The 21,606-nt window shown below is 41.3% G+C and overlaps 1 protein-coding gene across 2 annotated transcripts in view; it reads left to right on the forward strand.

The window, feature by feature from the left end:
* Nucleotides 1-4,842: 4,842 nt before the first annotated feature.
* GSDME (gasdermin E) overlaps nucleotides 4,843-21,606 on the forward strand; it is a 63,570-nt gene continuing 46,806 nt past the window's right edge. Inside the window, exons 1-4 of one of the 2 annotated variants that reach the window (XM_027075136.2) lie at nucleotides 4,843-4,981; nucleotides 10,460-10,678; nucleotides 13,680-13,909; nucleotides 16,137-16,329. In XM_027075136.2, coding sequence (XP_026930937.2) covers nucleotides 13,699-13,909; nucleotides 16,137-16,329 — 404 coding nt within the window. In that variant the 5' untranslated portion in view covers nucleotides 4,843-4,981; nucleotides 10,460-10,678; nucleotides 13,680-13,698. The remainder of the gene's footprint in view (nucleotides 4,982-10,459; nucleotides 10,679-13,679; nucleotides 13,910-16,136; nucleotides 16,330-21,606) is intronic. The other variant, XM_027075137.2, reaches the window with a different exon arrangement.

Consider the following 21,606-nt stretch of genomic DNA (forward strand, 5'->3'; position numbering starts at 1 on the left):
TTTACTAACTTTGTTTATTTAATGCCATTCTCTTTCTTTTTAAAAAATATTTTTTGGGGGGTGCCTGGGTGGCTCAGTCGGTTAAGCGTCCAACTTCAGCTCAAGTCATGATCTCACCGTTCATGGGTTCGAGCCTCATATTGGGCTCTGTGCTGACAGCTCAGAGCCTGGAGCCTGTTCTGGATTCTGTGACCCCCTCTCTCTCTCTGCCCCTCCCCTGCTCATGCTGTCTCTCTCAAAAAATAAACTTAGAAAAAAATTTTTTAAATGAAAAAAATTTTTTTACATTTATTTATTTTTGAGAGACAGAGAGAGAGCACGAGTGGGAGAGGGACAGAGAGAGAATGAGACACAGAATCCGAAGCAGGCTCCAGGCTCTGAGCTGTTAGCACAGAGCCTGACGCAGGGCTTCAACTCACAAACCACGAGATCATGACCTGTGCTGAAGTCGGACACCCAAACAACTGAGCCACCTTGGAGCCCCAATGCCATTCTCTTTGATAAATACAAGTGTGATATATTGAAGGTGTCTGGAAATTCTTCGCTGCTTCTCCCATTGAAAGGTAAGGTATAATTGCCCTCTCTATGAATCTGGTCTTGCTTCAACAGTAGAATGTTGTGGAAGTTGCATTCCAGGTCTTCAGAGGTTAAGTCATAAAACATAGTTTCTGTCTTGTTTCTTGCAACACTCACTTTTGGAGCCCCAAGCCTCCATATAAGAAGTCTAATTTCCCGGAGACCACCATGATAAAGAGGCCACATGTAGGGAGATATGCTTGATAATCCCAGCTGAGTGCTGCCTTCCAGCCATCTTTGCCAAGGCATTAGACATGTGGGTAAAGCCATCCTGGACCCTCCAGAGTAGGTCATTCACTAGCTAAATTCTTCTGCGTGATCCTAGTCAGTGCCACATGGACTGAAGAATCATTCAGCTGAGCTCTACCCAACATTCTGACCTGCAAAATCCTGAGATGTGATAAAATGGTGGTTGTTTCAAGTCATTAAGTTTTATGGTAGTTTGTCATGCAGTAAATTATAATTTGAACAACAAATTATTTCATTCATTTGTCCAATAATATTTGCATTGAGACTTCAAATTTTGATAATTTTGATTGGTTACTTGCCAGCCACCAAGTAAGTTTCACTTTTCTCCTGTCTGTATCTATACCTTGCAATTGAACAAGAGATGGTTGAGACCCTAAAAGAAACAGGCTGTTAATTCTGGGCCATATTCAACCTTCCATAAAGCTTTTTATTTTAAAGCAGTTATTGGTAATATGCGTTGGCATTACAGTTTCCAGGGAAAACACTTTTGGGATTCAGGGAGAAAATTGGTTTAAAAATACATGTCAATGTATGCCAAGTTTTTTTGTTAATTTATGTTAGTAGCTATGCTTTCCTCTGGGAAGCAGTCAATATGGTAAAAGACAAAATTATATATAGGTGAAAAATTTTAGACTCAATTTAAAAGTGACGTTAACTAGAAAGTAATCAATAAAGAAAAGGAAACTAACTTTTATTGATGGATTCCTATGTGCTGAGTGCTTTTTACAGATTTTCTCTTTTAATCTCATGACAATACTGTAAATAATTTTTTAAACAGGAAGTTGAAAATTTGCCTAAGGTCACTCAGTTGGTAAGTAGTAGGCTAGGTTTCACTCAGATCTGTCTGATCCAAAGCCTGTGTGTGTTCTTTCTCTCCCATAGTGGCTATTGATCTAAGAGAGTCCAGATTTTTCCAAAAGTGGCTCCTGAAGAGCTAGAAATAGTTATGGCAGCCATGCAGACCTAGCTCATTAATATGTTTGTTTGTTTATTTATTTATTTATTTATTTATTTTAATGTAATTTATTGACAAAATGGTTTCCATACAACAGCCAGTGCTCATCCCAACAGGTGCCCTCCTCAATGCCCATCACCCACTTTCCCCTCTCCCCCACTCCCCATCAACCCTCAGTTTGTTCTCAGTATCCAAGAGTCTCTTATGGTTTGCTTCCCTCCCTCTCTGTAACTTTTTTTTCCTTCCCCTTCCCCTCCCTCATGCTCTTCTTTTAAATTTCTCAAGATCACATGTGGTTTCTATATACAATGGAATACTACTTGGCAATGAGAAACAATGAAATCTGGCCATTTGCAGCAACGTGGATGGAACTGGAAGGTATTGCGCTAAGTGAAATAAGTCAGTCAGAGGAAGACAGACACCATATGTTTTCATTAATATGTTCATGTATACAATACACCCCATTAATGAGTTTTATCAATGTAAAAGTATGTCAAATCAACATATTGTATACCTTAAATAGACACAATGTTATATGTCAGGTATATCTGAATTACAAAAAGAAACTCAGATGGTATTAAGTGATCTGGACGTAAATCTTGGCTCTGTTTCTTCTCAGCTAGGTGAGCTTCCTGGCTAGTGCCTCAGTGATCTCATTTGTAACTTGGACTCCCAACCAATTGCTGTGAGGATTAGATGAGTCAGTCAATGCATGCAATGAACTCAGAACCATGCTTTGTGATAGTAACTAGAGAGCGCCATATAAATGTTTTTTAAATTTTTTTTAATGTTCATTTCTGAGAGAGAGACACACACACAGAGAGAGAGAGACAGAGAGAGAGAGAGAGAGAGAGAGAGAGAGAGCAAGCAGGGGAGGGGCAGGGAGAAAAAGAAGGAGACACATAATTCGAAGCAAGTCGCAGGCTCTGAGCTGTCAGCACAGAGCCCGACACGGGACTCGAATTCACAAACCATGAGATCATGGCCTGAGCAGAAGTCAGCTGCTTAACTGACTGAGCCACCCAGGCGCCCCTAGAGAGCATCATGTAAATGTTAGCAGCTAATATTATTACAGGCCTCAGGCATTATAACTGAAAGGCAATGAACAGGAGTGAAATAATTTGAAACCCCTAAGAAACTGATGCAACAGAAAGCTCATGCACTCTCAGTTATAAGTGGTAACCTATCTAGAAGGGGCTGGCGCTCTGTGGGGACTTCATGAACATGCTGTTTATAAGGATATTCTTAAGGTGAAGGGCCTAGGTGTGATAACAAGCCAGAGTCACCACCATATAATGTTATGAACACAGAGAAGAAATAACATGGATGACAAGTCTGTCAGCAGGGCCCCCACAGTGATTCTTTTTTTCTTCCCATACCTATTAGTTTGGCAAGACAGGATCATCTGTCTCAACCATTTCTATTCACTCATTCATTCAACCATCATTAATGGTGCACCTATCTTGTGCCAGGCACCGCACGGATGGGTATGACCCCGTAGTCTAGTTGGAAAAGCAAACAAAAGGATGTGTTAATTAATTTAACAAATACTGACTACCTACTATGCATCAGGTGTGTGCTAGGTGCAGGGTATAGTGAACAAAACAGACAAAAGTCTGTAGCCTCAGAGAACTGACATTCTAAGGAGGAGAAAGATAGTACATGAAATAAGTAGGATGTATATTGCCTATCAGATGGTGATCAGTGCAAAGGAGAAAGATAAAGCAGATGGGGCGCCTAGGTGGCTCAGTTGGTGAAGCCTCTGACTTCAGCTCAGGCCCTGTCCCGCTCTGTGGTGACAGCTCAGAGCTTGGAGCCTGTGTCTCCCTCTCTCTCTGCCCCTCCCCCACTCGTTCTCTCGCTCTCTCATAAATAAATAAACTTAAAAAGATTTAAAAAAAAAGTGGGGCGCCTGGGTGGCTCAGTCGGTTAAGCATCCGACATCAGCTCAGGTCACGATCTCGCAGTTCGTGAGTTCGAGCCCCCCATCCGGCTCTGGGCTGATGGCTCAGAGCCTGGAGCCTGCTTCCGATTCTGTGTCTCCCTCTCTCTCTGCCCCTCCCCCGTTCATGCTCTGTCTCTCTCTGTCTCAAAAAAATAAATAAACGTTAAAAAAAATAAAAAAATAAAAAATAAAGCAGGCAAGGAACTAGGGAGTGTTCCTCTAAACTGATAAACTGCCCGTACTTTGAAGAGTCAGGAGGGCTTTGCTAAGTACAAGGAGGTGGGGTAACTGCAGTCTAGGGATATGCTTAGAACATATGGGGGCCCCAGGGAAAACCCTGCCTCTTTCCCAGGCCTGTGGAAGGCAGCAACAAAACTCAACACTCCCGAATGCAAGTTCTCCGAGTACGAAATTTTGTTCTCATTCATTGTTCTCAGCCTGGCAGAGTACTGCTCAGAAAAGATGATCTGTAAATACTGACTGAAGGGATATAATGTTTAAGTCAGACAGTCTGCAAACAATTTTTGAGCACCAACTATGCTCAGATTCCCTTGGTCACTGAGCACCTAGGGAGGGATGCTGGGCTCCGCCCTCAAGGAGCCTTGAATCTAGGTGCATGAATTCCTAGTAACGTCAGGACCCAGCGTGGGCACGGTCACACCACACAAAGCTGGACACTCCCAGGCGCGGACACCAGGGGCTCCCCACAGGGTACAGCAGCCTCAGATTTGCCGAGTGGAACGGTGAAGCCGCGGTGCCAGTCCGCACCCCACTGTTGGTGGCGAGGCCCGGCAGGCTTCAAACCCCTCGGGACCGAGGGCGGGCGATGAGGCCTCGGGGAGGAAAGCCGAGCACACTGCTCTGGTGCGCCCCAGGCCTCGGATCGCTAAGACCTGGCGGGGACTCCTGCCAAAGACGAGCCCCGGGGCGTCAGCGACCCGCCAGAGCGTAGTCACCCAAAGAGAGGGAACCGGCCGGCTCTGGGCCTTGGGCCGGTCTCGGGACACCGCCCGCCGTCCTCGCCCCGCCCCGGTTGCACCCGCCCCGCCCCGGCCCGTCCCGGCCTCCCTCGGCCCAGTTCCCCCGGTCCCGTCTGGCTGGCTGGCCGCGGCGCAGGAGAAGCTGCGGAGCAAAGGTCCCAGCGGCCCGCCCCCTCCCGCCGAGCCCCCGCCCCCAGCCCGCCCCGCTTGGCTAATTCGCCCGGGCAGGCTCGGGGCGCTGCGTGAGCGGCTGCGGGGATCGGGCGAAGCCGGCAGGTGAGTGCGGCGGCGCGGGCTCCGCTCCGGTGGGCGTTCGGCCCCGGGGAGCCGGGTCCGCGGCTCCTGTCTATCGGGGACACTCCTCCCCGCTGTTGCTCCATTCCTGAGGGAGACCAGTCGGTCGGCTGCCCAGCGACTGGCCATCGGGACGCACTGCGTTCCACTCTCCCCCATTCCCGGGCCTCTCTCCCCCACTTCCCCGCTGCCTCTTTCTTCCCGGGCTGTTGCGAGGACTGGTACCTTGTGTCCCAACGTCCCCACCCCGTTCACCATCCCTCTCCACTCCTTCATCCTTTGTCCTCCCGTTTCCCCCTGGATGTGCAAAGGCTTTCCCGGCTTGCGGGGCGTGTGTGCGGGAAAGGAAGGCCGGAGCACACGAGTTGAGTGTCTGGGCTTGAACGATTCCCTGTCTGTCTGAAATTGGGCCCCAAGCTTGGAGAGAAGGCCAAGCCCCCCTGAATGTCCTAGGCGGGGGATGGGATGACCTCATTCACAGCTGCCCGCGTGGCTTCCCTAGGCCTCGAGGTGCGGACCCCCTGGGCGCCCACTTCACATCTGCACCTGAGAGGCAACGAGGAGGGGGGGCTCCTACAAGGGCGTTTGTTGTAGAGTGTTTTGAAACACCACTCATCGAGGGGTGGCTCTGTTCTACAGGATGGGGAGAGGGATGGAGGTCTTGGTGTCGCAGCCCTCAAGAGGCAGACAGAGAATTGGAGTGGAATGAAAGAGGTGCTGTGAGGTCAGAGAAGCAGCTGAATACATGTAGTGTAAATTGATCATTGTCACAATCAACCACCAATGAGCTCTTCCTATTAAGGAAAACATCTGTGAGAAGTGGAGCCCAGGCAATTAGAGACTGGATCTGAGAAATATGGCCCAGGCTCCCAGCTGCTGTCCCATAGATCGCCTGCTTTAAGAGGAAGTTTGGCATTTTCCAGCAGTGTTTTTCTTTTTGTTCTCTTTGAACCCTCAAGGGGACCAGAGAGTTCTTCTCTGTTCTTAAGCCCTGTCTCTTCTGTTACCCACTCCACTTCCCAAAAGCCTTTTCTGTCTCACCCTCACTCCTTTTTCAAACTCACGCCTGTCCTGTGACCATCATTTGTGTGTTTTTTTTTTTCTTTCACATACTGCTTTTTATTTTAGAAAGAAGCGATAGAGTACCTTGTCTTTAATTTGGCTTTTTATAAAATGAGCTCAGGTCCTGGGCTGTGAGCTGGGAGGATATAAAAAGATGACACCTCTGTTTTAATAGACTAAATTTTACTGTGTTATTTAGAAAACTAAAAATAATTCAAAATGTGCTGAAGTTGTTAACTATGAGACATGTACAGCAATGTCTCGTTTCCCTAGATAGTGAGGAAATAGCGTGTCCCATAACTGTGATTTTCACTTCCACTGTAACTGTAGTCTACCCTTTTGAGCACACTTTCTTATTTTATAAAATGAATCTTATTCATATTTTAGAAAATTAATCCTATCAAAGAAAAGAGCTGACTGAGGAAATCAGCAAAGCACGGTGGTTGATGGCTCAGGCTTGGGAGGCAGTTGGACCACCATTGGAATCTTGGCTTTGCACTGATTCTCTGTGTGACATTCAGCGTCCTCCACAGATCTCCAGGAATACACTTAGATTTGAAAGAGTTGGGTTTGTTGCTTGTTGCAGCGAGGGCGTCCTCGCAGCTCAGGGAACCCTGGGGCATCTCAGTAAGTGGGTGTTAGAAAGGAGTTCTAGCATTCAGGCTTGTAGGTGGTTTGGAGGAGAGTTTAAGGAAACAGGACTGAGCTCTGGATTGGATGCTGTCAGGAAGAGGGAGAATTCTATGGAGTATCTTCACAGATCTTGTCTAAAATGAAAGAAGGCTGCAGTGAGGCTAGAGCTGTGGTTGGCCAAGAAGCAGCCGTCATTCATTAGCCACGACTGGTGGTGGTGGTGGTGGCGGCGGCGGCGGCGGCTGTTTGGTCATTTTTGTGGTTTGGACAGTATTCACATTTTGAGGTCATACAAGATTACGAGGGGTCTTGTTTTTGTTCTAATTTATCATGACGTCACCCAGAGTGGTCTTGCCTGATGTTGCTATGCTGAGGCACAACAGGAGCATGCTGGGCCTGCACCTGGCCACCCCAGGGCTGGCTGATAGGACCAGGCCAGCTCCCCGGTGCCAGGGCTACTTTTTTTGTTTTTTTCCCTCTTTCGTGATATGGACAAGTTGCTTAACATCTTTGAACTTGAGTTTCCATCTCTGCACAATGCCTATTTGGTGTTGTTTTGAAGATTCAATGAGGAAATGCATAGCGAGAATTTAGCCCAGTGCTGGCACAGCACAGGTACTCTACAGCTCCTCTCTTTATCTAGTGTATTTTGATGTTGAGGTTTCTTCCTCAGAACTACTCAGAACTTCCTCAAAATTAATCAGCCAGAGCTGCTCCAAAGAAGCATCCTGAACTGAGCATGAAGAAGAACTGGGTCCTTTCCAACTCAAAGATTTGATCATTCTGTCACTTGGAACCATTATGAATGGATGCTAATTATGTGTGTTCTATTCTCCAGCCATCATGACCTTGGCGCCTATTTTTCCTTTGCTCCCAGGAGCCAGTGGCCCCAGTTGGCTAGGTGCTTTTCTGATTTGGTATTGTCTTGCTTTCATCGTCTCTTCTTTCAAAATCTGTTGTCCAGGAGTCTGATTCAAACTTCCGTATCCTTACCACATTTGCTTTTGCTTTCTGAGTTCTAATTGTTTTGAGCTGGATGAGTAAGGACCTTTTGCTAATGGAATTTCTTTTTTTTTAAGTTTTTATTGAAATTCCAGTTAACGTACAACGTAATATTAGTTTCAGGTGTACAATTTAGTAATTCAACACTTCTATGCAATACCCCATACTCCTCACAAGTGCATTCCTTAGTCCCCATCACCTATTTAACCCATCCCCCCACCCAGCTAATGGAATTCTTTTTTTCTTTTAAATGTTTATTTATTTTGAGAGAGAGAGAGAGACAGACAGACAGACACTCCCAAGCAGTCTCCTGGCTGCCAGTGCAGAGCCTAACATGGGGCTCAAACTCACGAACCATGATATCATGACCTGAGCTGAAATCAAGAGCCAGATGCTTCACTGATTGAGCCACCCAGGTGTCCCATAGCTAATGGAATTCTTAAGGCCTTTTGTGAGAGCCAGGATCTGGGGTACAGCTGTGAAATGCAATGGGTTTTTAGGCCTTGAGCAATTTAAGCTAGATCTCTCATGAGGCCATTTTTGTCTCCTTTGAGATTGGAGCACACTGGAAATTTGAATCTGAATTCTGACTAATGTTGAATTGAGACCCTATTGTGCTTGTCTGTCAGGCAATGTGGGTTCTAGATCTGTCAGTTGGCTTCCAGGCATAGTATTTAATCTTTCCTGGCTAGATTGTTACTTTAGGTATTTGAGAATGGTATGGCAGCTTATTGTTTCCACTGCCACATGATAAACTCGACTGTATTAAATTTCTATCCTGTGTTTTAGCTGGCCTATTATATAAAAAACTCCTAGGAATAAAGAAAAAAAAATAGAAAATGGACCAAGGACACAAATGGTTAAGAAAAGGAAATACAAAAATCCTTTAAACAAAAGATGCTTGATTAAATTCATATTAAAATAACATATCCTAAGACTATACTGAGATATACTGTTTCTCACCTATGATACTGACAAAAACATAAAAGTTTGAGAACTGCTGAGACTTTGATACCTTACTGGTGAGACTGCAAAATGGTACAGCCCCTAAAATTATAGATGTATTTACCCATACGTCTAGCAATCCCTCTTGTAGGAATCTTCCTTTGGATTCTCCTACCCATGTATGAAGAAGACATGTCCAAGAGTATTTAGTGTGGTATTCTTATGCTAAAAAACGTAGACATAACCTACGTGATCAGCCCTACAAGACAAACAGTGGTACAGCCACATGATGGAGTATTCAGCTGCAAAGTTGAAGGTACTAACATGGGAAGATTTCCAGCACATCTTGTTACACGATAAAAAAAAATAAGATGTCTGCAGAACAGTGTGCAGACTTCTTTGAACTTGTATTTGTATAAAGAAATACTGTGGTGGGGTGCCTGGGTGGCTCAGTTGGTTAAGCATCTGACTTCGGCTCAGGTCATGATCTCCCGGTCCGTGGGTTCGAGCCCCGCATCAGGCTCTGTGCTGACAGCTCAGAGCCTGGAGCCTGTTTCTGATTCTGTGTCTCCCTCTCTCTCTGACCCTTCCCCGTTCATGCTGTCTCTCCCTGTCTGAAAAATAAATAAACGTTAAAAAAAAAAAAAAAAAAAAAAAAAAAGAAATACTGTGGTAATATACCTGCAGGGAAGAGCCTTGAAAGGGTAGATGGAATCTGGGGACAAATGAGATTTCACAGTGTATTTTTTTTTTTACACAATTTAGATATTTGAGCCATGTAATATATTATGCATTTAAACATAATAAAAAGAAACCTCTAGCTTTAACTTCGCAAGAATATATGGATTTTCTTGATTGAATTAGCCTGATTCTAATAAAAACCTATAAAGCAATAGCCACCTGCATTAGCTTTTCCTAAAGTACACTACTCTGTCAAGAAGGAAAATTAACTGTGTTTGATGGTGGATGGAAACAAAATAATTTAGGAGTTCCTTTTCTTTAGCCTCTAATTCCTCTGGGGAGGATTACTGTCATTACAACAGCTTTGTCATCCACAACAGATGGATTTTATTATGTATATATTTGTTTTCCTTTTTTTTTTAATTTTTATTTATTTTGAGAGTGAGCGAGTAGGGGAGGGGCAGAGAGAGAGAGAATCTGAAACAGGTTCTGGCCTGTCAGTGCACAGTCTGATGCAGGGCTTGAACACATGAACCGTGAGATCCTGACCTGCGCCAAAACCAAGAGTCGGACACATAACTGACTGAGCCACCCAGGCGCCCCAAGTTATGTTTTTTAATGGCAAGTCTGATTTGGCTTTCAGAAACCTGTTTGACCTGAAGGGAAGTTAGTGAACTCCCTTTCATGTTATACCAGAAAAGAATAGAAATTATAAAACTAGAGATGCAGATACCAATGGTGTATATTCTGAGGCAGATTCTGCTGTGGCTCTGCTCTTGGACAAGCAGGATGAATTCCCACAGATCATTGGGGAGACCTTATTTTGTTAAAGGCTCTTTCCGTACATTTGGCAAAATAAATCCTGCACGCTACCCTGGATCCACTTTCAGCAGGTATGTCCCCCACCAATCTGCTTCCTCCTGAATTTCCTTTCTTGGTACCTGGCATCTCTAGCTCCTTGGCCAACCCACACCTGACATACCTGGAGACCATCCTTTGGAGTCCCTTTCCATACCACCCTCACATCCAACCAGAGTTCAGGGGAAACCACCAAATCAGCATCTTTTCTATCCTTACACCGATGACATAGTTCAGTATAACCATTTGACGTCCACCTCTAATCTTGTTCCCTCCCAGCTGGTTTCCTGTTTTGCTTCCGGAAGATCTTGCTAACGGTCCACTCTTGATTGCATTGCTCCCTGTACAACCCCTCTGATGGCTCCTGCTGCTCTGGCCCCCAGCAAGGGAGGCACGGCTTGCATGGCCTGGACCAAGGCTTCCTCATCCCTGTCCTTTGCCCTTCTCTGCTCTAGAACCGTGCACTCCAATGAGAGAACCAATCCCAGAGCTTGAAAGGTAATTCTGTATCTGTCAAGCAAGCGGTGATGGGTATACTTACACAAAATGATGTCTCGTGGACCATGATGAGCTTGTCAGTCACAAATCTTGCCATGCACGATCTTCCCCACCCCTTCCACCACCTCCTGCAAATGCCAGGCTTTTATAATTGCTGATCCTCTGCCTGTTTCTACTTAGTCAACAAAATGCAGTTGGATCCTGTGTACTTCAGGAGGACTTCTCTGACCGTATGCTTCTCTCCAGTTGGATTTAGAACCCTTTTCTTGGTTCATTTCTTATGACAATGTCAATATCTAGCATAAACCCTAGCTGTTTATGTTTCTATCTGGCCACCAAACTAGTAGCTCATCAAGGAGAGAGATTACTTTATATATTTATTGAAGTATAGTTGACACCCACTGTTATATTAGTTTCAAATGTATATAGTATATGATTTGACAACTCTATGCACACCACAACTGTAGCTACTGCCTGTCACCATACAAGGCTTTTGCAATACCATTGACTATATTCCTTTTGCTGTACCTTTCATCCCTGTGACTTATTCTATAGCTGGAAGCCTGTAGCTTCCACTCCCCTTCATCCATCTCCCTACCCCACCCCTCTGGCAACCATCAGTTTGTTCTCTGTGTTATGGGTCTGTTTCTGCTTTTGTTTGTTTATTTGATTCCACATATAAGTGAAATCCTCTGGTTATTTGCCTTTGTCTGATTTACTGAACCTAATACTCTCTAGGTCCCTCCATGTTGTTGCAAATGGCAAGATCTCATTCTTTTTTATGGCTGAGTATTATTCCATCACACACACACACACACACCACATCTTGTTTATTCATTTGTCTGTCAGGGGACACTTGGGTTGCTTCCATATCTTGGCTGTTGTAAATGCTGCAGTAAACATAGGGTGCATATATGTTTTCAAATTAGCATTTTTGTTTTGAGTAAATTCCAGTAGTGGGATTACTGGATCATATGGTGTTTCTATTTTTAATATTTTGAGGGAGCTGCATATTGTTTTCCACAGCAGCTGCACCAATTTACATTCCCACCAAGAGTGCATGAGGGTTCCTTTTTCTCCACATCCTCACTATCACTTATTACTTCTTGTCTTTTTGATTCTAGCCATTCTGAGTGGTGTGAAGTGATATCTTATTATAGTTTTGATTTGCATTTTCCTAGTAATTAGTGCTGTTGAGCATCTTTTCATGTGTCTGTTGGCCATCTGTGTAGAGATAGATTACTTTTTGTATCAGTATCCTAAGTGCTTAACGCAAGTACCTGTGTGTAGTAGGCACTTAAGGACAATTAGTGAATGATTCAGGAAATGTTTCAATAAGTGAATGAGTGCTCAGCACAAGCAAGCAATTTAATATAGTGAGAGATGAATTACAGATGAGAGTCTAAGCATAGGGACTTTTCCTTTCTTGCTGTTCACTGTTTATCAAAAAGTAACTTTTTATGTTTTAGAACACTTTCCTTAAATGTTTATTCTTACTGTTAATACACAAGAACATAGGGAGCCACACAATAATCAGAGAAAAGGCACTTGAGAGAAGGGCGAGTGATAAGTAAGGCAAACATTTTCTGATGTCCTAGAGGAGGTTCATGTTAAAGCAAGCAGGTTCAACTAGTTAATGTCTAAGACTAATCCCAGCTCTCAAACTCTGTGATTTTCTATCTGTGTGACTGCCAGACACAAGGGTACAAATACAAATAAACCACATTTCTTATCCATGGATAATTTAATCTTTGAGCATGGATAATTAAAAAAAAACCACCTTATTTCACTTGTGCTTTTTTTGAGTAATAATTACATGTGTGTGTATTTATGTGTATGCACATATATATATTCGTGTGTGTATGTGTGTGTATATAGTCTATACGTATATAACTAGGTGCAATTTATATATTGTGAGTTGTTAATAACATTTGCCCATATTTCTATTACAGTGTTTTAAAAACAATTTGTAAAAGATTTTTTACAAGTATTTTTTATAAGTATTCTAGTTTTTTTTTATAAATATTGTCAGTATTTTCTCAGTTTTCTGTTTGTCTTCCTAAAGGCCTTTCTCATCCTACAATTGAACAAATATTTGTATTTTTAACTAGTACTTCTATAGTTTCATTTTTCCTCAAAAACCCTCCAATCCATTGAGAATTTTCTCTTGTGTATGGCATGAGCTGGGAATCTGGTTGTATATATTTTTTCAGATGATAAGCCCATTCTTCTGACACCATTTATGGAATAGTCTATACTTCTTCTACTGAATACAGTATTTTATATCTTCCAGGGTGTTTCTTCTTTTTCCCCACAGCTGAAGAGTGACGAGGTCTTCATTTCTGAATTAAAAAGTAATAGTTCCTTTCCATTTGTGAATAGGGGAAATCACACAGTGTGGAGGAAAAGCACATTGACCCTTCAAAGAAGAGGTCCTATCTTTGTATCTTACAAATTAGGGTTGTCAGTATGTTGGTCAACAAATATTCCCATGTGTCTGACTTCTAGATATATTTCCTGACCATTGTGGCTGGCTCAGCCCGTATGACTGCTTCTGATGAATTGTGAGTGAACATGTTCTGTGTCAGTTTGAGGCCAGAGCATGTAATTGCTGGTGTGAACTCTTTCCTGTTGGGTGATGATTGACAGTATTCAAGAAGGAGGCTTCCCCTTTAGTCTGGACCCTTGAATGACTACAATGGCAAAAGTTTTCTTGTCCTCCTGTGTTGGAAGTGTAGCGTGGCCCATAGATAAACCTTTCTTGTTATAAGCCACTAATATTTGGAACTTATTTTTTTCTGAAGCACAACCTAGCCTATCTTCACTTACACACCTGTTCTCTTTCAGTATTCAATTTAATTTTTTGTCATCAACTGAACTCACACTAGTTTTGTAGGGAGGAGATAGGATTGACACTAGGGAGAAATAAGGCAATTTTAGAAAAAAAATAGGTGAGATAATAACTTCCTATTTAATTTGGGGGTAACTTTTTTTTTTCCAGGTAATCTGGGGCTCTCATCATGTTTGCCAAAGCAACAAGGAATTTTCTTAAAGAAGTTGATTCTGGAGGTGACCTGATTCCAGTATCAACCTTGAATGACTCTGATAAATTACAGCTTCTAGGTCTGGTGACCAAAAAAAAGAGACTCTGGTGCTGGCAGAGACCCAAGTACCAGTTTTTATCTGTCACCCTTGGAGATGTGCTTACAGGAGACCAGTTTCGGAGTCCAGGTAGGTTCCTTTGGGTATATGCTACAGTTAGTTCCAGAAAGATGATGATTCATCTTCTAGGTTACATGCTGTCTTGAGTGATTGTAAGGTGACATCTTATAATGAATTCTCCCGTTTCTTTGCATACTGTTCTTAGAGATATACCCTTTCTTTAAATGAACAAAATTCTACAGGGCAGATGTGAAAAGTTATAGCTTAAGTTTTAAAAAATAATATTGAAGTTTGTGATGTAAAATTAAAACATGTAAAATTAAGGCCCACCGTAGGTGTTGTGGACACTGAGCATAAATAGGTTGATTCAGATCCTACATATCCAATGGGAGGGTGTGAAAAGTTTTATTACTCACATAATGAAGCTTTCTGGGGAGACCAGGATAGGCTCTCAAGCTGGTCCAGAAATAGCTGGAGAAGAGGGGAGATAAAGTGGTAGAATTTCTGTGTAGCACTTTGTATAACCTAAGTCTTCCATTTATCAGAAAATGACATTGTTCTGGCCTAAATCCAGTAGATACATTGAGTATTTGCTATGTGCCAGGCTTTGCATTATGTGATTTAGGTACATCAACTTGTAACAGAATTCATCAGGAAGGCATTATCTCCAAATTAGATATGAGAAAACTGAGGCTCAGGGAGATGAATTTTAGCCAGTTCTTCTAGCTAGGAATATTAGAATAGTGATTACAATCTTGAGCTCTTAACAACTGTTCTATGCTGCTCCCCTAAGAATTTCCCAAAGTGTTTGTATTCCATAGGATACAAATAAAATAGGAAAAGCCTTTGAATTGAGGGCATTTTCACAGTCTTCTTATTTTTGGTGGTGGTGAGAGAGATGATTCTCTGTTTTGTAAATTGCAAAGATAATGATGGGTGATTAATTCTCATTAACCTTTGTTGAGGAACGAGCTTTCTTGACTGGAGTGAAAGAAATACAGGTGTTGGGGGCAGTGAGTGGTTAGAAAGAAGCCTTTCAGACTTCAGGAAGATTGGAATGCCTTATGAAGTATAAGAGTATAAGTATAAGGAGCACAGGTGAACCTTGGGGCAGAGAAATGAAAAAAGCCCAGTGTGAAGTTCTAAAGAGCCTCTAAGTGTAGCCATACCAAATGACAGTGACCGAGACTATTTTTATGGTGGTATTTGGTTGGATTAGAGATGAGAACACTAGAAATCTGGAGACATGAGGCTGGCAATTCAGAGATGAAATCATCAGATGTTTATCTTTAGTGTCCAGAAAAGAAGGGTAGAGCTTGAAGGCAATGGGATAGCCATCTGGATGTGACCAGATGAGATAGTAATTCATGGAGGACTTGATGGAAGCTGGGACACTTGGTGGGTGGTGGCATCTTCCTAAGTCTGGGAAGCCGGAAAGTAAGGGTAGAGAATCTGGAGCTTGTGTGTTCCAGGATGGTGTTGGAGTGAGGGAGGGAGGGCAGGCATGACAACTGACTTTATCAGGAATAGAGATAAGGTATGATAAGGAATTAAATGGCTGGGTAGAGGTCAGTATAAACAGGTAAGTGTGGGGAGGGGAATTTTTTTCATAGAGATGGTAATGAAGGCCCAGGGAATGTTCTCTAAGATGGGTGGGAAGGGAAGGGAAGATGCCCAGGGTCTACTTGGCTGACCTGCTAGATATCACATAAGGCAGACCTCTCTGTTGTGAGCGGAGGCTGCTGTTTTCACTCTGCTTAGGTATCAACCGCATGAAGTCCCTTTATAGTCTTTACCCTGGAAAAGTACACATTTAAAATATTCTATTTTATAATCTGGATAGTGTTTAAATGGATGCTTGCTTGAAATTTTATTTATTTTTAAGTAATCTCTATGCCCAACAATGTGGGGCTAAAACTCACAACCCTGAGATCAAGAGTCGCATGCTCTTTTGACTGAGCCAGCCAGGCACCCCTGGATGCTTGCTTCAACATTATTCATTAAACTCTTTAGATACTTTTTGTGCACCTATCTATATACGTATGTATTGGAATTGAAATCCAAAAACAAAAAACAAACAAACAAAAAAAGCACCTGGTAGAAACTCTGGCCACCAGTTCACATCGTACTGGCTCCATTTTCCTTTTCACATACACAGCATGGCTGCCAGACTTCCAGTTTGAATGCAAACTTCATGTTTCTCATGGATTTCCACAGGACTGGAAAGGTAGGTGACCTAAGGCAGAGAGGTGGCCGTATTATCATCAGACTCCTTTGCATGTCTCATTCTCTCCAGCGGTTGTGGAGTCGGACTTTGTGAAATATGAGGGCAAGTTTCAAAACCAGCTGAGTGGGTCCATCGAGACAGCACTAGGGAAGGTCAAGCTGAGTATTGGAGGCAAAGGCCTTGTGGAAAGGCAGTCTTCATTTGGAACCCTGAGGAAGCAGGAGGTGGATTTGCAGCAGCTCATGAGAGATTCCACTCACAGGTAATGAGAATTCTGTTTGGCATTTTGGATTTTAACATGTGTCCCATTTAAAGGTCATTCATTTGGACCTTTGTAAAAAGGGTGACCGATGGGAACTTTGTCCCAAAGCAAACATTATTGAATGCCTGTCATGCTGAAACTTGACGAGAACTTATCTTTTACTCTGGAATTTCTTTATTTTTAGTGTGAGTGGTGAGACCTGGAAAGCACCATTTTTTTTTTTAAATAAGGTATAATTAATATATAACGTTGTATTGTTTCAGGTGTACAGCATAATGATTTGCTATTTGTCTATATTGCAAAATGATCACCACAGTAAGTCTAGGTAATACCTGTCACCGTGCATAGTTGTAAATACAATTTTTCCTGTGATGAGAAATTTTCAGATTTATTCTCTTAGCAACTTTCAAGCAGGCAATACAGAATTATTCACTATAGTCCTTGTACTGTAAGTTACATCCCCATGACTTATTTATTTCATAACTGCAGGTTTGTACCTTTTGATCTTCTTTACCCACTTTACCTACCCCTCACCCTCTACCTCCAGTAATCACTAATATAGTCTCTATATGTATGAGCTCATTTGTTGTGATTCCATATATAAGTGAGATCATGCTGTATTTGTCTTTGTCTGACTTAGTTCACTTAGCGTAATGCCTTCAAGGTCCATCCGTGTTGTTGCAGATGGCAAGATTTCCTTCTTATATGTGGCTGAATAATATTCCATTGTATATGTATTAAGTTAGGTTCCTGACCGATTCCAACAGTGTCTGAGAATTCAACTCAATGCTGACACTATCTACTTAAAGATAGTATCAGATTCACAGGTGAAAGATTCAGTCCTAAAAGACTGCCTTCAACCCTTACTCTGTATCAGATGCCAGCAGCAAGCCCAGGCTGTTAGTTATGCTTCTGACCACCTGGCTACAGATTGGAGGTTCCCGTGACCTCCTCCTTGGACTTTAGATGCCATTCACATGTCTAAGTTATTACCTGTACTTCTGGCCAACTGGCTAAAAACCAGATTCCTATGATTCCTTTCTTGAGTTAAATTAATTTGTTAGAGAAGCTAACAGAACTTGGTAACATTTTACATACTAGGTCACTGGTTTATTATAAAAGGATATAACTTAGGAACAGCCAGGTAGAAGGGATACATAGGGTTGGGTGGGGGAAAAGGGCGTGGAGCCTCCATGCTCTCTCCAGGTCACCACTCTTTCCAAATCTTCACATGTTCACTAATCTGGAAACTCTCTGAATGCTGTCTGGGTTTTTAGGGAGGCTTTATTACATGATTGATTAAATCATCATCGGCCTGTGATGACTGATTCAACCTTCAGCCCCTCTCCCCACCCTAGAGATTGGGGTGGGGGTACTGAAAGTTAAAATCTTGTAATTACACTGTTGGCTCCCCAGGTAACCAGACCCCATCTTTAGGTTAACTAAGGGCTTTCCAAAAGCCACTTCTATCCCTCTTACCACAGGAAATTCCAAGGGTTTTAGGAGCTCTATGCCAGAAACTGGATTAAAGACCAAGTTTAAAGACTATATATTTCTTACTATAAATCACAATATAACATATATGCCCTATTTTCTTATCTATTCATCCATATATGGACACTTAGATTGTTTCTATATCTTGGCTGTTGTAAATAATGCTGCAGTGAACATGGAGTGCAGATTGTTTAAATACTTTACATAAATACCCGCAAGTGAAATTTCTGGACTATATGGTAGTTCTATTTAAAATTTTTGAGGGACCTTCATACTGTTTTTCATAGTGGTGGCACCAGTTCATGACTCCACCAACAGAGCCAAGGTTCCCATTTCTCCACATCCCCTCCAACTCTTGTTATTTCTTGCCTTTTTGATATTAGCTATTCTAACAGGTGGGAGGTGATATATCATTGTGGTTTTGATTTGCAGTTCCTTGATGATTAGTGGTGACAAGCATCTTTTTGTGTGGCCATTGGCTATCTGTAGGTCTTCTTTGGAAAAATATCTATTCAGATCTGCCCATTTAAAAAATTGGATTTCTTTTTTGCTATTGAATTGTATGAGCTCTTTATTTTATATATTAACCCTGTATCAGGTATGTGATTTGTAAATATTTTTTCCCATTCAGTAGGTTGCTTTTTCATTTTGGTGATGGTTTCCTTTGCTGTGCAGAAGATTTTTAGTTTAGATGTAGTCCCACTTGTTTATTTTTATGTTTGTTGCTTTTGCTTTTGGTGTCAGATTCAAAAAGTCATCGCCAAGACCAATGCCAGGGAACTTACCACCTATGTTTTCTTCTAGGACTTTTATGGTTTCAGGTGTAACATTCAAATCTTTAACCCATTTCAGTTAATTAAAAAAAAATTTTTTTAATCTTTATTTTTGAGAGAGACAGTGAGACAGAGTGTGAGTGGGGGAAGGGCACAGAGAGAGGGAGACACAGAATCTGAAGCAGGCTTCAGGCTCCGAGCTGTCAGCATAGAGCCCGATGCAGGACTCAAACTCAAGAACCGTGAGATTGTGACCTGAACTGAAGTCAGACGCCCAACCAACTGTGCCACCCAGGCATCCCTTGAGTTAATTTTTGTGTATGGTGTAAGATAGTGGTCCAGATTTATTCTTTTGCATGTGACTGTCCAGTTTTCCCCACACCATTTATTGAAGAGACTGTTCTTTCTCCATCGTATATTCTTGGCTCCCTTGTAATTAATTAAATGACCACATATATATGCATAGGTTTATTTCTGGGCTATTCTGTTCCATTGATCTATATGTCTGTTCTTACACCAGTACCATACTGTTTTGATTACTGCAGTTTTGTAATATAGTTTGAAATGAGGCCATGTGATGCCTCCAGCTTTGTTCTTCTTTTTTTAAGATTGCTTTGGCTACTCAGGGACTTTTCTGGTTCCATTTAAATTTTAGAATTGTTTTTTCTGTTTCTGTGATAAGTGCATTGGAATTTGATGGGAATTACATTAAATCTGTAGATTGTTTTGGGTAGTAGGGACATTTTAACAGTATCTTCCAATCTGTTAACACAGAATATCTTATTTATTTCTTTTTCAACTTATTTTATCAGTGTCTTACAGTTTTCAAGTGTACAGAATATTCACCTTCTTAAATTTATTCTAAAGTGTTTTATTTTTATGCAATTATAAATGGAATTGTTTTCTTAATTTCTCTTTTTGAATGTTCATTATTAGTGTATAGAAATGCAACAGATTTTTACGTATAGATTTTGTATCCTGGAACTTCACTGAATTTATTAGTTCTAACAGTTTTTTGGTGGAGTTTTTAGGACTGTCTCTGTAATGTCATGTCATATGCAAATAGTGGTAGTTTTACTTCTTCCTTTCCTGTTTGGGTGCATTTTATTTCTTTTCCTTGCCTCATCACTCTGGTTTGGACTTCCTAGACTATGTTGAGTAAAGTGGTGAGAGTGGGCATCTTTGTCTTGTTCCTGCTCTTACAGGTAAAGCTTCCAGATTTTCACTGTTGAGTATGATGTTAGCTGTGAGCTTGTTATATATGGCCTTTTACATTGAGGTATGTTCCCTCTGTACCTACTTTGTTGAGAGGTGTTCTCATAAAGGGATGCTGAATTTTGTCGACAGTGCTTTTTTTTTGCACCTATTGAGGTGATCATATTATTGTTACCTTACATTTGGTGAAGGTGGTGTATCACATCGATTGATTCATGCATATTGAACCATTCTTGTATCCCTGGTGTAAATCCCACTTGATGATTATGTATTATCCTTTAATGTGGTGTTTTATTTGGTTTGCTAATATTTGAAGATATATGCATCTATGTCCATCATGGATATTGGCCTGTAATTTTTTTCTTTTTTTAAACTGAGGTATAATTGACATGCAACATTATATTAGTTTCAAGTGTACAACATAAAGATTTGATATTTGTATACATTGTGAAATGATCACCACAATAAGTCTTGTTAATATCTGTTACCCTAGTGGCATATAATTTTCTTTTCTGTGGTGTTGTTGTCTACGTTCTGTATCAGGGTAATGCTGGCATTATAAAATGAGTTTGGAAGTGTGTTCTCTTCTATTATTTGGAAGAATTTGAAAAGGATTGCTATTCTTTAAATGTTTGGTAGAATTCACCCATGGAGTTATCTGGTCCTGGACTTGTGTTTGTTGGGAGATTTTGAATACTACTACAATCTCCTTATTAGTAATTGGTCTGTTTAGATTTTTACTTTTTTTCCTGGTTCAGTCTTGGTAGGTTGTATGTTTCTAGGTATTCGTTTCTTTTAGGTTGTCCCATTTGTTGGCATATAATTGTTCATTGTAGTCTTTTATGATCCTTTGTGTTTCTGTGGTACCAGTTGTAATACCTTCTCTTTGATTTCTGATTTTATTTGAATCCTTTTCTTGGTGAGTCTAGTTACAAGTTTTTCAATTTTGTCTATCTTTCCAAAGAACCAGCCCATAATTTCATGAATCTTTTCTGTTGTCTTATTGGTCCCTATTTCATTTATTTCTGCTCTGATTTTGTTATTTCCATTCTTCTCTTAAGTTTGGGCTTTGTTCTTTTTCTAGTTCCTTGAGGTGTAATGTTACGTTGTTTGTTTGGGATCTTGTTTCTTGAAGTGTAGGCATTTATTGATAATTATTTCCCTCTTAGAACTGCTTTTGTTGCATCCCATAAGTTTTGATGTGTTGTATTTCTGTTTTCATTTGTCTCAAGGTATTTTTTTTGTCTTTTGATTCATTTTTGACCCATTGGTTGTTCCATAGCATGTCATTTAATGTCCACATAATGGTGAATTTTCCAGTTTTCTTCTGGTAATTGGTTTTATCATAATGGTCAAAACAGATTCTTGATAAATTTACTAAGACTTGTGGCCTAACCTCTGGTCTATCCTTGAGAATGTCCCAGATGCACTTGAGAGGAATGTGTATTCTGCCGCTTTTGGATAGAATGTTCTGTATGTATCTGTTAAGTTCTTCTGGTCTAATGTGTCCTTTAAAGCTGATGTTTCCTTACTGATAATTTGTCTGAGATGATCTATCCATGAATGTGGGTTGTTAAAGTCTCATACTGTAATTGTATTGCTGTCTATTTCTTTAGGTCTATTAATATTTGCTCTATGTGTTTAGGTGCTCCACTATGTTAGATGCATAAATATTTACAAATGTTATATCCTCTTGTTGGGTTGACTCCTTTAACATTAAATAATGCTCTTCTTTGTTATTACAGTTTTTTGTTCTAGTTCCTTGAGGTATAAGTATAACTGGCCCAACTTTCTT

Source organism: Acinonyx jubatus, chromosome A2, assembly GCF_027475565.1.
Source record: "Acinonyx jubatus isolate Ajub_Pintada_27869175 chromosome A2, VMU_Ajub_asm_v1.0, whole genome shotgun sequence".
Taxonomy (NCBI): domain Eukaryota; kingdom Metazoa; phylum Chordata; class Mammalia; order Carnivora; family Felidae; genus Acinonyx; species Acinonyx jubatus.